The following is a 17,917-nucleotide window of genomic DNA, read 5'->3' as shown; positions in this document are numbered from 1 at the left end:
CCTCTGACGAGTGCAACATAAGGAGAAAAATCTACCTACACTTTTCCAGTAACTCAGTTTACCTCCGGATTTTTATGGATTTGTGTTTTGATTGGTCATCTTTTGTGTTGTCAATCTGGTGCTCTTTAACGATTATCGTCGTTTTTCGGGGGGAGGGGGGCGGAAGGGGGGGGGGGGGGGGTGCCATGGCATTATCAGTTTATTTTCTACTAATGGCTTAGAATACTTCTGAGATGTATTTCGCCCTTCTTTTACAATAGTATCCAGAAATATATTATTTATGTTCTTAAAATGTTGGTGAATTTTGGGATGTTAAATGGAGAGAGTAAGATGCTAGCAGGAAAAAGGGGGAAGAATTGGATGATAAATCTTTGCAACTTTCTTGTGTAAAGAGTCCCTCAAAATAAATAAAGGATAACCATACAATAATGTAAACTTTTGTCAGGTGGACAGAATATGTACGCATACAGTGCCATCGCTTTAACCATTATAACTAGCCTATGTGTGAAAAATGCAAGACAGACATTCCCCCAGCAATCTACAGAAAAACTATTTGAATAGTGCCACTCACTTGTAAATTGATTAAACGATACGTCAAATCGTGCGACTCTTTTTATAAGCTGATTGTTATGCCAAACTCAAAGAAAAAAAATAAAGTGTAAAAAAAATTATGACGGTAGCTTGACACTTGTTTCGTTGACAAAATTTATTATAAAGTAACGATAGATGTTGTCAGATTTTATGTTTACCTTTGAGCTACGGTCTGTTTGTTGTATTCTTTTATTACAGATATATGTTTCACACATTTAATTGTTTTTATAATCGGGTGAGAATAAAAACAAAAGATAAACATAATATTGTTTTGCATTAGAACATTTATGGCAAGTTTAAAAAGATTATCACAATAACAATAAACTCATGAATATAACTTTGTGAATGGCAATGTCAAATTCAGACCATACAACTGCAGAATTATCAGTCAAATTTAAAGATTAATAAGAACTAACCAATTGTATTCATAATCAAAATGTATATTTGAAGGAAGTTTTATACTTGAAACAATCGTCATTTTTTTAAGTAATTTTGTAACCACATTCTGACGAAACTAATTGACTTGTCAGAACAAAATGTCATTCTAATTAAAAAACGCTGCTATAAGGGAGAAATGGCATTCAACTTCTACTTAAATGACATTATTTATATATATTAGAAAGGTTATTGCTTAAATGTAGGACAAGCTTTAGACTTAATTCGTAAACCTACTTTTTATGCGAAATGAACCATTACCACCGACACAACTTCGTTTATTGAAAGCGATGAATTGGTACTTTACATACACCAGACACAACCGTGATATCATTTGACATAGTTAGCAAGTACACAAATAATATACATATCGAACAAAGGCATTGCAAAAAACTGAAATAAAATGTCACTCACCAAGTGCATATAACGCTTAATACATTTGATGCGTTCAATAAGTGACTTTCTAAATAAATCTATTTTAAGAATGCTGAATTTGAAAAAATGAAAGCCAGGAAACATGAAATCGTCGATTAGCTATAAAAAAAAAGTACGTATTTTGTCTACCTAAGATTTATCCTCGGGAATCAAATTCAGACCTTAAAAAGATCCAAACAATTTTAAAAAAGACTGAACATTAATTACAATTGCAAATATAAAATTTGAAATTTATAAAATTTTTTTAAAACTAATAGCCTTGATCTTTGGTGACTCAAAGAGGTAGTCTTATTCTTTGAATGCTCTAACAAGATTTTTCTATTAGCCGTATTTTTTTCAATAACATGATAATTCAATATACCTTCTCCTAAACACCCATCAATGGTGCTGGCGTTGTAATTTGCAATCCAAACAAGTACAAAGTTGTAGATCATTGAAAACTCAAAACGTTGCCACTATACTACGCAGTTTTTCGTATGAGTTAAGCATTTTAATGTATGCACTTGAGGCATAATATTATCAATATGACACAAAATTATTATTACTGGACTATGGCGTAATTCCTCAAGATAAATACTTAGCATTAAAAATAGGATAAGAAACCATTGAGAATATGCGCAATAAACCTAAGCAGGCTAAGCTTATTAAGTTTCATAAAATATCAAATGAGATTACACCTAAAACATATAATGTGCAAGTCAAGTTTTATTTTCCCAGCCAAACCAATTTTACTTTGATGAATCAAACTAATTCTCATCTATACTTATTGCTAGAACTATCTCTTATTTTAACAGTGTAAATCCTTTCACTATAAGGATTTGGAATAACGTTCCATTTAAGTAGAAAGAATCCCCAAGATTATGTCTATTTAAAAGTAGACTAGACCGATTTTAAGGTACTGCTAAAATATCTAAACCTTTCAATTATGGGGAAATGAAATGCAATATCAGTCATTTGGTTAATCAACTTATTTGTGTTCAAACTATAATCACCCTGTTGAGAATGAAACGTATCTATTTTTTAGTTTTCTTTATAGTTATGAAAAGAACCGGGATTATAATTCAATACGCCAGACGCGCGTTTTGTCTACATAAGATTTATCAGTGACGCTCAGATCAAAATAGTTATCAAGCCAAAGTTGAAGAGCATTGAAGACCAAAAATTCAAAAAGATTGTGCCTAATACGGCTAAGGTAATGTACGATGATTTAAGACAAATCTTATCAGTTACATAGTGTGCTAGTGACCTAATACGGTAGATATGGGGTCAGTAAATTCCATACGGGATGAGAGCGAAGCTCGAATCCCCATATGGAATTTACTGACCCCATATATACCGTATTACGTCACTAGCACACTATGTAACGAATTTATCTTACCGACTATCTTAACGTGTTAAATTTAGACTAGTGACCTATCAAAGTGACCTATGAGCAAGTCTTCAATACAGTTAACATTAGCATGATTAAGAAACTACTTCCTTTGATCCTACAAAAACAGATGTCAACAATGACAACTTTTTAGATTTAAATGTGTTTTGTGATTTGCGGTTTCCACGAGGACGCTTTTAACCAATCATATTCCTAGAAATGTATAGGAGGTAAGATAATACTTGATCACATTTACTCAACTGCTGATGTTGACGTGAATATTAACGTTTTTACTCTATAAAACGAATGACTTTGGTATGGTATAGATATTGCTACTTTTAAAATCTGTTCAGAACTATTTCTGTCACACTCATCGTTCTGCTTGTAGATTTTTTTTTTAATTTTTCAAACATTATTTCATTTATGACACTAAGCATGCATATTGTCTCCTCCAAACTCATGCTTAATATTTATAATGACTAATAAATGGCGTTGATATATACATGTCTAACAGTACTTGATTATCTGGTAACTTACTACCAACAAACTTACATATAAAATCTATTTTGAAATTTGTACTGAAATATGTATTTGTGTGAATTTGCATCTATTAATCAACCGTCGTTATTCCATTTAAAAACTAATTTACACCTTGTAAATGTAATGTGTAGAGAGTGCTTTTGAAGGCTGTATCAATCTTTTTCATATCTTAATGAAGAAAATGGGTTTTATTTGAAAAAAAAATTAAACAGAGCAGCGAAACAGTCAGATTAAAACTTAACAATATTTTCCAGAAAAAAACAAACATTTCTCCAGTAAAAACACAAATGTATATTGCACACAACAAAATATGTAAGCTATCTTTCTTATGACCAAAATTCAACGGTAGTGACATTGACCCAATAAAATTTGTACCAAATAATTAAGTAAAGTATATTTTTTTTCAAATTAATGAAAACGAAATTAAAAATATATTTCTTTCAGATACAAATGCATTAATACAGATAAACAAAACAAGATATGTGAAAATCAAATACTGAAAGGTTTGACGCACAAATAATTATGAAATCTGAAACGTGAAATACTGTTTAACTATGACGTACCACAAGTTTGACACATTCCTTGGCACAGCTTCTCAGCCACACAATGTTTGGAACAAACGTTAGGATCTGCAGCTTTTAACGCGGCACATGCAGTTGCATTTAAATCATCTCCAGTACATTTTATCTGACTTGCCTGATATGTTGGATTTACACCTTTAAAACAATTTTAAAATATTAAGTCGTACAGTATACGTCGTTATAAGTTAATAACTAATCATAGACAAATATGATCAAAAGAAACACCATTGTATGAGGACCATTACTTGAGGAAAGTTGAAAAATCCAATCATATAAAGGTTTTGTAAAATGAGTTTAAAAGTTTATTCCCATGGTCGCCATTTTGAAGGTCCAAAGAGGCAATAAAATCAGCCATACAAGCAGCACGACCTGATACTCCGTACCAGCAACACCAACGCAGTCGGAGTAAAATGAAGGCCAAAAGACAGACAGACTCCAGTCTGTAGAATAGGTTGCTACAGTCCGCGATATCCAGACAGGATAGTCGGACTCTAAACATTCACATATCATCATTTGAAGGTGTACTTCTTGATTTTGACTTACCATATTTAAATATGTGACACAATCAAAGTAAATAAGATGTAACGTTGACTTTACGAAATATGTAAGCATGACTTGAAATTCAAGCATTGAAGTTGTTCAGAAAATAGCGTTTACTAATTTCTAGTGGGTAGATGAGTCAGTTAAATGTTACTGATTAAAGACGATTTTTCTGCACGTTAATCTTCAACTTATATATAAAGCGCCAAAAGGAAAATACAAATGATCAAACTTTTTCGAAAACTATCTTTTGAAAGAACTGAAAATCTAAGTAAATTGAAATTAGGAATTACTTATACCGTTTACCTAAATCTTTTTATTTCTTTGTGATTTAACAGCTACAAATAATCTATCTGAAATGTCCACAGAAACCAACATAAGTATGTAGGGTTGCAGCAGCTTTTGGTATAAAATTTTAAATCCTTTAAAAAAAAATTGTTGGAATAAATGAAGATCCAGACTTTAAAGAAACTTAATTGTGAGTATTTTAACATGTTATTTTGTAGACAGGAGATCCAACAGGCAGGGACTGCATGTCATTTGATCTGTCAACTGTCTTAAACTGTAAACTTCTTTGAGCATTTGAGATATAAAAACCTCATTGATGAAACGTTGTCCGGCTTTTTCTACAATTTTTTTTTCAAAAAGACACAAAAACAGACAAACTGTATAGGTGGTCGATCTCACACATTTGTTTTGCCAATGGTCCTTACAAATTGTTTTATAGTTAAAGCCACTTAATTTCTTTAGAAATCAGTTGATGAATAACAGCCTGTTTAAATCTGTTGTATACCACTTAATATGTAAAAGAAGAGGGACGAAAGATACCAAAGGGACAGTCAAACTCATAAATCTAAAACAAACTGGCAACGCCATGGCTAAAAATGAAAAAGACAAACAGAAAAACAATAGTACACATGGCACAACATAGAAAACCAAAAAATAAACAACACAAACCCCACCAAAAACTAGGGGTGATATCAGGTGCTCCGGAAGGGTAAGCAGATCCTGCTCCACATGTGGCACCCGTCGTGTTGCTTATGTAAATGTATATAACGCTAATAATGAGTATAAGTTAAGAAATTTAATAGGGTGGGTTCAAAAATCAAAATTGAAGTCAAAATTCAATAGTTATCAGTTAAAAGTAACTTTTCAACATAGAGCGTGTTTCACTGTCTATATATAATAATTATTCTCTTTCTTTCATAAAATACCAAATACGTTGAATATTAACTAAAAATTCAACCTTGCGAATAGAGGACCATTTTCGTTATTTTTCACTTATAGTTGATGTATTCACATGGTCTTCGTTGGGTAGCCTGGTTTATTTACCTTAAATTTATTACTTTTGAACAACGGTATGCCGATGTTGCCTTTATATAGTTTTATTAGATAATTACCATTAGGTATAGTTGTTCTGACGTAGCCTGGTGGTTCGGTGGGTTCATTTTCTGGGTCATGAGAGTTACATTTATCTACGTCGCAACAGCCACCTTTCAAAGTTAAAGCTCTTGGATGAAGTGGGTGATCACTCATCGATCTCCTTATGTTGATATTACCAAATACTTTCATGCATACCTTTAATGGAACAAATAAAATTTGTGATTTATCAAATTTAAAAACGTCATAGGTTTCTAACATGAAAAAAAACACAACAGATTTGTTTCTTGATCATAAACCAGCGGTCATGCTTATGGTTAGACTAAAAAAATGTTTTAAAAAACGCATATATCTATATAACAAATTTCAAGTAATACGATTTACATCTGAAAATCTATAATTGGAATGTAAAAGTACGCATTACCGCCTACAAAATGTTGTATTTTATATTATTGACAAATAAAAGTACAAAAATAAAAAGTTGAACTGACGGTTACCTGAAAGAGTGAGCACTTTTATCAAATAACATTCATAGTGTTCAGTAACATTCAGAAAGACTGACAGCGACTAAGGTCATAAGCAACTCCGTGCAGTGATCATTACCGTTCCGGAACTATTTTCCCTTTTTTTCCTAGAGTAATACGCGGTTCGGAGCAGAAATTGACGGGAGTTTTGGTTATAAGGAGTACCGTTATGTTTGTTTCATTTCATCTTGGTTTGGTTTTTGTTATCAGTAATTTTGTTGCACAAATCATTAGATGTATATTACTGTTTTGGTTTGTGCGGCAGTTCAGTTCCGGTTAAGTTTAAAATTTCGTAAAATATAATGTGCGTTTAAAGTGTTATTTTCTAAAAAAAAAAAGATATATCTTAAACCTTCCTGATTAAAAGGTTTATCAGAAGGAAATGCAATTTTCAGGTGTAAATATTTTTTTTACTATAAGGTTCACGTTAATCTTACGTTTTCCTGTTAATTAACAATGAACTTTAAACGAAAGTACTAGATTGTAAAAAAACCTTAACTGTGCACTGCATTTCTGAGTAATAATGACGAAAGGTAATTGATGAAGGTAAATCCAGAAACATGTGTTTCACACTCGGACGGTAAATTTATCAGACGTATATAATAAAGGGCATATCAAATAAAGGATTGGATCATATTCATTGCTTTCAAAGAGCATGTTTTCTTAACAGGTTCCATTTTATTCATAAGATCTTATGACATTTGACATAAAACATTTTTTTTCAACAAAGAATACTTAGTCTAGTAGTTATTGGGTGTAGTCATTTCTTTATTTTCTTTTCAAATTATTTAAAAATGTTTAGAATCGGTTTTCTGTTAATACCTTATAGGTAACGATCAAAGCCGTATTTTACAAGGCAGTATTGTATAAATAGAAGAGGAGTACTAGTATATGGACACAACTTGTTTTTAGTGTTTGCTAATTTCCGATTAATATCTATTTAAATGAAACTATAGCTTGTGTGTACTGTTTCCAGATAAAGTCGGTTCTAAAGAATAGAATACTGGGTTCTGAGGTAAGATTTATGTTAAATTTGTGACTTATATCCACTATTTCTTCTGTTTTTCTATGTCGTTACTGTAAAGGTCAATTATCGAAAAACTGTCAAACAAGCAATTTTCGCAAGATTTATTTTAACTTGAGGAAAATTGGCCGAAGGTTACAGTACACCGTGTATTTAACAATTAGGTCAGTTAGGTTTCTCAATACTCATTAATAAACGTATAAACGTATTCAATGTATAGACTCTTTAGGATTTCATAATCAAGTTAAGTGACAATATCCACTAATTATAGTATTTAAGTGTCTTACTATTCTAGTTTTCAGTCATCGGAAGCTGTCGCAGACATATATTTATAATTAGCATTTTAAAGAAAATGTGATCGAATTCGATATTTCGAAGGTCAGTAAGATACTGAAGTTCTGCATACCTAATTTATCATTCAACAATGTTGTGTCAATATTACACAAATACTAAGGCAGAGCTCAATCAATTAAATAAACTTCTAAGAAGTCAAGTTTTAAAAAGAAACGCTACTTGTATTTGTAGTACATCAAAAAATTGGACTACAGGTTGATTTGTTGGCATTAATGTATCAACCTACTCTTCACCTTATGCACTTAACATAAAAGTGTGTGGATATATTGTTTCCGAACTCTTTTCATATTTTGGGCCTTCAAAAACATTATGTTAAACAAATGTTTCACACTTATGTTTCAGGTTTTGGATTGTAGACATTTTCTACCCGGTAAGACAAAAAATCAGAAGAACAATTCAGCAGACAATCGTACAAATATAATCTTGGTATTATGTGAAAGAGCATTTATTGAATATGTCACCAAATCCTGTGTTTATTCTAAATCACTCTAAGCGTATCATCACGTGCTACACAAATGTAAGAGAAGCATACAATTAAAAGACAAAAATGGATAAGAAATCAGAGGAAAGTGTTTGGAGAAGATACAACGGAGGGTTAAAACTCGATTGGTAACCTCAAAAAAAGGGTGAGGGAAATATGTTCATGTAAAATGACAGGATATAAAGTTGCTATAATAAATATAAAACACAATTCTTGATTATGTGGCATTTACGATCACAATGATAATATTACAGCCGTTTGCTTGCTTGCCTTGTTTGTATTTATTTTTGCTCAAACGTTGTAATTCAGATTGACATACGACAACTATATAAAGAGGCGGAGTTAAACTTCGATTCAGTATATAATTTGATTGGACATTAGCAATAACTCAAGTTTACCTTTTTACAGGTTTCAGTACGCACACTTTTTTTTAACTTGCTAGCATTAGAATAACAGCTGTGCGAGTATTATTTTGACCTCTTAACCTTATATGTGCTAAAAGTCAAAAGTCCAGTACGTATAGTAATTATATATGTATAACGCTTGTTTTAACAACTGGAATGTCAATACAAAAGTGTCGACGGAAATGAATCGGGTTTAGTACACACATCAAACAAAACGAACATGCATGACAAAAATATTCAATAAAGTATCTACTTCTGCTGCACTTTTCTTCGTTTTCTTTATCAGAAAAACTCAAATCCAAAAAATGAAATCAAGGGCAGATATACGCTTTAACATGTCTTGACCAAATGAACGCGGTAAAAAATACTATCTATCTAAGGTAAACCTTGTCGTAAGATTTTTAAAATCTATAAAATATGAATGAACAGCAATTCTTAAACTCGTATACATATGATCAGATAAGTATATAAATGTTGACAGGAAATTGAGATTGGGTGTTAGGGGGTGAATTATTGTTATGCTTATAAGATTAAAATGGCATCCTACGCTACTAGAGTCGCTACATCTATGATTTAAAACATCCATTATCAAAAAGATTTGTTTGGATTAGTTTCCTTTTGCAAAGTAGTTTCTGACATTATTATTTGACATGTGGCCTTATTAAGATGATAAAGTTAATACTGTTTACTTGGCATGGTGCTGTCAGTTTATTTTTGATTGATGAGTTTGATATTCTTTTTGGTATCTTTAACCTCTCTTTATATCGATTAATTATTCAGTATATGTAATTAAGTGAGATTTATATATAACATATCAAAGACAATTCAAAAATCAGTTTGAAATTTAAGAAGATTACTGAATACTTGTGCATTAAACTTTAGCTATAATAGGTTCATTGGAAATTTGTTTCTTACGTCTCTTGTTTCACAGCCGGAAGAAAATAATGGTATAAAATCTGGCGTCAATCGTTGGATAGCGAGGCATACCTGCAAGTAGAAAATACAACAGATATTTATTAAAGCTATTATATAAATTTGATGTATTTACTGTCTTCCGATTGGTTAAAACTATTACTTTTATTTTCAGTGTTGTCATTTTTTTTATGGCGACACGCCCACTCTGACGTTGTGTCTTCATACGCCAACATATGTGTACGTTGTTATTGTTAATATAAATAATATAAAAAGTTCTTTGAGTCTTATGTTTGATAGAAATTTATTTATAGTGAATGGCAATAATTCATTTTGAATTTATTGAACCATAACATTAGTTTTTTACTCTTCACATATCCTCTTCGGGGATTATTCAATGTTAAGAGTAAATAATGTATTAATTTTATGGTTCAATAAATTCAAAATAAATAATAGCCATTCATTATTTTTTTTAAAACTTATTGCAATGTTAAACACTAAATTATAACTGAGGTGAAGTATCACCATTGCTTTCTCCTATAAGTCTTTGTTAATTTTGTACTATTCAAAACTTTTTGCAAAATGTATCTTTGTGTCATACTATTAAGAAATACTTGGCATGGGTAAAGTTTTATCCTATTAAGTAAAAAAGACAAATTTTCACATCACATATCAACTTGTACCCCTTTTATCCTATATACAAGCTTAAATATATAAATATAATGATGCTTTCAAACACCCAAGATAAATGTTTATGACTCAAGAATTTTTACTGCAATGAATGAGGGATAAATTTCCTACAACCGTCAATATCACGAGAATATTTTTTCGACCCTTTTTGTGTGCAAACGGATGTGACATTCTGTGTTTTGGTTGTATTACAGCTTTAAAAGTTTAAATGATTCCCCTTATCATTGAATACAGCTCAATATAAATTTTCCCAGTAATCATGGATACATCAGCTAAACAAACAGTATTGATATCATTTGTAAATTATAATTCATAAAATTGTGCTGTAGTTGTAGATGTTTTTTTCATGAAACGGTATTATTTTTCCCTTTGCGACAGTACTTAAAGTGTCTTTAGATTCTGGGTAATGACGTGTATCGTCTTAATAACGTGTTTAATAATTCTTATTTTGTCTTTATAATATTACTTTTACTGTTAAGTCTGGGTGTTTTTTTTGTGGTATAAATTAGACGTGTACTTATCTATCCCGATTTTGTTCTTCCAGTATTCTTGTCTTTCATTATTGCTCATGTGTTTTGATTCTATATGTTTTTTTGTGTTTCTTTGATACATACAATGTGGTTCTGGGCTTATACATCTCGTCATTGTGTCTTTGTTTTATGATAATTTTTGTATTCTTGTATTTCAGTTATGCTCATGTGCTTTTTCTATATACATGAAGATATAAGAAGACGTGGTATGAGTGCCAATGAGACAGATCTCCATCCATGTCACAATTTATAAAAGTAAACCAGTATGGTCTTCAACAAGGAGCCTTGGTTTACACCGAACAGCAAGCTATAAAGGGCCCCAAAAAAGACTAGTGTAAAACCATTTAAACGGGAAAACAACGATCTAATCTATATAAAACACGAGAAACGATAAACACTTGTGAACTACACCAACAAACGGAACAACTGAACAAACATCAGATTCCTGACTTAGGACAGGTGAAAACAATAGCAGCGGGTTTAAACTTTTTAATAGGTACCAACATTTAACCTCATATATAATATAACATAATAACATAGAAAGACACTATATAATACATATGACATGCCTCTGTACTTAAACATCCCGTCATTATGTTATTGTGCTATTGTATAATTTTTGAATTCTTGTCTTTCATTCATGTTAATGTGTTTTGTCTATATGCCTCTTTGTTTAATATTGTTTCGTTTTATAGTGATATAAAACATTGTTGACTGCTGTACCCCTATTTTGACATTTTTACCTTTTATGCCTGTTTGTTTTGTTCACACATCGTTGTCAATATAATTGAATTTGATGCAACAGTCGTAAAAGCGAGAAGTTTGGCTTGCTATCAAACCTCAATTTTCTACATGAGAAAACGCCTGTACCAAGTTAGGAATATGACTATTGTTATCCATTCGTTTGATGTGCTGAGCTTTTAGTTTTGCAATTTAATTAGGGACGTTCCGTTTTAAATTTTCCTCTTCCTCATATCAAAAAACACTTGCTTTGTATGCCCAAAAAATGAACATCCTGTTATCAAAACAAAACAGACTTTCAATGAAATTTGAACGTGATTTGATATAAATGTAGCAACACATTATGTGTAATAAAAAGTTTGCTGAATAGCATCTTATATTTGTTCCTAAGCAATTACTTCTGCTGCTTAACAAAAAAATTTTGATGAAATTGAAATTGTCTGGCATACCACATTATTCCTGGTTTTTTTCAGAGTTTTTACTTATTCCTAAATATCCTAAGGTCGACACATATTATGAAAATTAAAACTGTCTGGAGTACCACATTATATACTTGTTTTTTTCAAAATTTGTACTTTATTCTTAATATCTGAAGGACGACACAGAGTATTGCAATTCAAACATTTTAATACGAAATATATTAATACAATGTTTGATCCTAGTTTCATATACTTGATATTTAGGATTCATGTGACACTTTTTAATACTTTATTTATTTAGTATTTCAAATTTAATTCATTTTGGTATTGTCTTTTATATTTTTTTATGCAACATAAAAAAAATGATTATGAATATTTAGTAGATTTCAACAAACCATTGTGTCATAATCAATTTTCTAAGGCAAAATGTATAGTCATTTCAAAACAAGGTCCTCGTGTATTCAACATAATGATTCATATCTTTGAAGTGTTATTATATTGAAGTTTATTACGAATTAATATCTATAAGCCAAGTTCATTGCAGGGTTCCTAACATTTTGCATTCTACAGACGTTTAGATTTCTACGATCACAAACCTGACATATGTTGTTGTTTCGAAAATAAGGTTATATAAATCTGTTCAGTTCGTATTTTATAAAGGCACACTTTTCGTTTATTATTTCAATCGGTGTTGAAAATATGATAAAAAAAACTTCACTGGTTTAGGTTGATGACGTCAATCACGTATATTAGGTTAATTCAGGTGTATAAATCCTCTTATCTTCCGGTTTTATATTTATATATCAATGTATGTCATTTTTGATTTTTGTTAAATATTTTGTTATAATTTTTTCACGTCGGTGCCTGTTATAAACGACCTTACGGTATATGTTTTTCTCATTGTTGAAGGTCGTACAATTGCCCAAAATTGCTTACATACACTCCATTTTAACTTTTGGGATAGCTGTCACAGTGGCAATCATACATCTTTCAACATTTAATTGAAAAAGCATTAGTATAAGAATATTCGATGATATATTTTCTAACTTTCATTTAAAAACACAGACACGTAAGCAACACAATGAAGGCAAAATATTACAAATTAGAAATAAAATTGATACGTTTTAAAATATGTTTTCGAAACAAAAATAATGAGGCATGCCTGTGGATTATATATTGATTATACGGGTTGTAAGCCGAACAGTGACTTTCAATAGATTATAACCACGTCAACTGCAATATGGTAGATTTATAGATTATCGTTGATCATCTCAACGAGATTGATTTTCTCGCTTGAGCTGGAACAGCGAAAGTGAGAAAAGCAATCGAGTTGAGATGACCGATGATAATCTGTTTATCGCTATTTTACCTGGGACGACGTTGTCAATTTCAATGTCAATTTCGTTAAAAACGCCACGTGGTCTCCTTAGTTTCTAGCGATAATTTTTCCATATCAAGCGAGAAGCATGATATGAAAATTATCACAAAAAAGATCAAAGGAAAAATGCACAAAATAGCGATAAAGTTGTTTTATTGGTAGTTGAACACCATCTCCTTATCTTTGTACTAAACACACACTTAAATTCAAATTATAAAAAAGTATATTTTGTACAATGAAACAATTATCATTTCATTAAAAACTGTTAGATAGAATGATTACGTATATTTTTCAATCAAAGAAATTATTTCAGACAGAATTGTTTCTTTATCAATAGTAATAAAAGGTACGAGGATTAAATTTAATAATGCCAGACGCGCGTTTCGTCTATACAAGACTCATCAGCAGGGATGGGGTAATTGAAAATGTAATGGTAATTAAGTGTAATGCATTACAATTTTCCATGTAGTTGAATGTAATGTGTAATTGAGCCTTTTTTGGTTACATGTAATAGTAATTTAAGTAATTACAATTACAATAAAAAAAAAAGCATGTCAATTACATGTACTTTTATGGTGTTAAAAAATGTGTTAATATAAATAATATTTATTTGACAAACAGAAATGATTGATAAAAAGTCTTATAACTTTAAAAAACAAAATAAGAATCGTATATATATTTGGTGTTGTTTAGTTCTAAAGAAATATCTCTATCTCAATAGATTTATAAAATGTATATATATACCATTAAAACATGTATGAATGGTTAAACAAATGACTTCTTGTAAAAAAAATCTCAGGCAGTTAAATTAGAATTTTAAATCACTGCACACAATCGTTTTGTCAAATTCGTATTCCAAAAAATTGTGCCAAATATAGTTTTTAACCTCAATTTCAGGTTCATCTAACGAAAGATTTTGGACATTTTTTAACCACTTGAGTGTCAATTTTAATTGATTTAATTAGTTAATGTGAAAAAGCTCCGATTCAAGCTTAATATGAAAAATCTATCAAATATGCCAAACTTTCAGAAGGTTTTTGTCAAAATTGAAAGTGGCCGCATCCGTGTTCACTCTCAACCTTTATATATATATTTAATATCATCAAATACAACTTAAATTTCAATATTATGAATGAACACGAATGCGGCCACTTTCATTTAAGATGGAAACCGTCTAAAATTGAACTAAAATGCTAACATTGTGAAAATTTCAGTAATTTAGCATGACTTAATGATACTAGTATCCGATATATATTTACATTGGATTGTCAAAAAACAGCCCATATTTATGTAGCAGAAGCATTCTACATTCCAGTAAATAACTAACAGATTAAATATTCACAATTATGTAAAACTGCTATATTTTGGGGCAAAAAGGGGTCTTACTGAACCTACTCCTTTATTAAAATGACCATTTAATTGATAATCATGTCAACACCGAAGTACTGACTATCGGGCTGGTAATACAATCGGGGACGAAATGGTCACCATCACTTTGTTTTTTTGGGAAAGATTTAGGTACAGGAGCAGAGCTTTTTTTCGAACGAGGCAACATTTGTTTGGTGTGTGAGCGGGTCTTGATGACTAATTTGGGTTTAAATAATAGATCAAAAACTGTTTAAGGTCACTCAGTAAGGATTTAACGTTTCAAAATACTAGTATCTCGTCCGGGATTTACAGGTGCGTCTCAGATCTAGATCGTGTCTCAGATTCAGGGTATCGTGTTACAGACACAAGTTAGAATCCCAGATTAAGGACAAGACATTTCGTATTTCAGATCATCATGCAGTATTGCTTAAACTACGCAAGTAATTATTTGTGGCCAGTTTACTCCACTTTACTCCTGATTTTTTTTTCTTAATCCCTTGTGTGATGTCAAAAATCAGTATAAACAGCATCAGGATATTTATCAATTCTAAATGAAAAATGCATTGCTGGTTCAATAAAAACTGTAAGTGACATTATGCATCATTGATAAATTATGAAATATATTTATTCTTGCAATTTCTCAAAAATTGTCCACTATTAATTATAGTGATAGCCAAAGATAAATACATTTAAAATATTGAAAGGAATAATTAGAATGTTATAAATATGTCAAATTTCAAAATAAAGAAACGAAATATATAATTAAAGTTATTTCAAGAGGGACATGAAATCAAGAAATTTTTTATTGTAAAGTGTTCTCTTTTAAATACAATAAATAGCCTCTGATATAATATGAGAGGAAATTTAAATAATTAATCTTTTTTAGTGGCCACCAGAGCAACTCAGTCCAATTGAATCTACTCTACAATTGATACTGCAAAATATGTTGTTATATGTATGATCTCGTTTTAAACATCGATACCACAGGTTATTCCAACACTTATGTGACAACTACTTCTAATAACGAGTTATTAAGTGCCAGTATGCCTAAGAATCAGGCAGTAGTGAAAACATGACCAAAAAACCCACCCAATTTGACATTGATTTCAGTTCATAATACGTAGTTATGCACAAAAATAGTCATGTCCATTTTCTGTTCTGGTAATAAAAGATACAATTTGGTCGAAATGCACTTGAAATTAACGAATAAGGGGAGATAACTCTGTAATTTGCTATCATTCTAACCAATTTTATAACGAAGTTATTTGACATTACCAGACAGACACAAACAAAAGACTAATACTTTTTAACTCAGGATGATAGTTAATATTATATAGCATGATTAGCTCGGTGGGTTTCTTCTAATCATGTTTTAATTTTTACCTAAATTGCCGGATTCTTACAAATCATGGCACTTAAAGTTAAAACAGAAACTAAAAAGACCGCTCCTATTTTGATTTTTTCTCTACATAGTTAAATGACTTTATGTTGTAATCAATGATTATAACGCTATCAATTCAATCGTCAACTTTCTATTTCTTAGCAGGTACATAGGCTTGTCCAATCGTATGGCGTCAACACAATTGTTTTGAGACCCTGAATAAGACACAACTTGAGGGAGAGCAAAAATCTCGTCTCTTAAGAAAGGCAGTCTTTAAATACAGGTTCAATCCATATGAAATGTACTACAAAGGGATCTTAAATTAAGGGTAAAAAAATCAAGTTTTTCAAGTTTTTGCTAAAAACAACTCATCTCTTAAGCAGGTTAACACTTTACGGACTTTATTCGCCGAGACTTGCTTTATACACAAAATCCAATCCGAAAGAGTTATGAAGAAAGAACAACTAAAACCGATATTGGATAAGTTTTACAGTCACCACCACGAACTGGTGGACCGATACATTATATGTTTGTCTCAACTTGCTAGCGATGCATGTACTGGAATATTCGTCGAATTTATAATTTTATCAGTTGTGTCCGATTCATGATTGTGATATTTGGACGCAGTGTTCAGTGATTCGCCTGATGGGTGGTGCATGCTGAATCTGTTTGCTCTTTTAAGAGTTCGAACAATTTTGTCAGTTTTTGTTTGTTAGCTTGATTTGTCTTGCTAGTCAATGTTATGGCACATATTCATCGTAAACTACTCTTGCCTTAACAAAAATCTCTTTATCTTCATAGGTAACTTGTGAGGTTACCTGTCTTATTGATATCATTCGAAATGTATTTTGTTTAAAGGAATTTATTGAAAAGAATCAGCAATGAAAAATTAGGAAATCCTCTAGGCATGGAATCTTTTACATAGTATTTTCAAGGACACTGTGTAATTTAATCTTCTACACAATTGAAGCCTAGCCTAACATAATACGTTACGTTAGTGATTGCTAAAGGAAATTATCATAGTTACCTGTTCAATGAAATTTATTATAATGGATTCTAAAAGAAAGGTTTTCGTCATTTGACCTTACTAAATAAAGGCAACAGTAGTATACTGCTGTTCAAAAAAATGATCAAAGGTACCAGGATTATAATTTAGTACGTCAGACGCGCGTTTCGTCTACATAAGACTCATCAGTGACGCTCATATCAAAATATTTATAAAGCAAAACAAATACAAAGTTGAAGAGCATTGAGGATCCAAAATTCCAAAAAGTTATGCCAAATAGGGCTAAGGTAATCTATTCCTAGAATAAAAAAATCCTTAGTGTTTTGAAAAATTAAAATTTTTGCAAAACACGTAAATCTATGGGGAAAAAAATCGGGGTAACGAACTAAAACTGAGAGAAACGCATTGAATATAAGAGTAGAACAACGCAACAACATTAAAATGTAACACACACAGAAACGGACTAATTGAAATTGAATACATTATAAAACTAAAATCCAATAGGAATCTTCTGGGACAGTTCATTTGTATATACAAATGATTGTTCCTTGGGTGGATCAAACAGGTGACTGTTTTATCCATCAGCACTTTGGACAGCAGTGGTAACGAGAGACGATGCTATTAGATCGAAGGGTTTCTTTTTACATCTTTAATGTTGTAAGCAAGTTGCAGTAGAAAGAAAAGCAGAATAAAAACCTGAATCGCCTTCTTGAGTTTTGCAATTCCAACAACTTTTTATGTTTGATTAATCGGATATTTTGACATAACGTTTCTAAACATAAGGACGACAAAATATGGTTAAATTTCTTGCTGAAATTTATTTTTTTAATTTTA

General features: G+C 31.0%; 1 protein-coding gene across 1 annotated transcript in view; it reads right to left on the bottom strand.

Moving 5' to 3' along the window:
• Positions 1-17,917, bottom strand: part of LOC134686133 (uncharacterized) — a 36,310-nt gene that overhangs the window by 11,648 nt on the left and 6,745 nt on the right. Inside the window, exons 4-6 of the mRNA XM_063545806.1 lie at positions 9,574-9,645; positions 5,892-6,069; positions 3,934-4,086 (exon numbers count right to left, since the gene is read on the bottom strand). Coding sequence (XP_063401876.1) covers positions 3,934-4,086; positions 5,892-6,069; positions 9,574-9,645 — 403 coding nt within the window. The remainder of the gene's footprint in view (positions 1-3,933; positions 4,087-5,891; positions 6,070-9,573; positions 9,646-17,917) is intronic.

The sequence above is a fragment of the Mytilus trossulus genome, chromosome 10, assembly GCF_036588685.1.
Source record: "Mytilus trossulus isolate FHL-02 chromosome 10, PNRI_Mtr1.1.1.hap1, whole genome shotgun sequence".
Lineage (NCBI taxonomy): Eukaryota > Metazoa > Mollusca > Bivalvia > Mytilida > Mytilidae > Mytilus > Mytilus trossulus.
The sequence above is the reverse complement of the archived record's forward strand: the minus strand, read 5'-3'. Positions and strand labels throughout refer to the sequence as shown.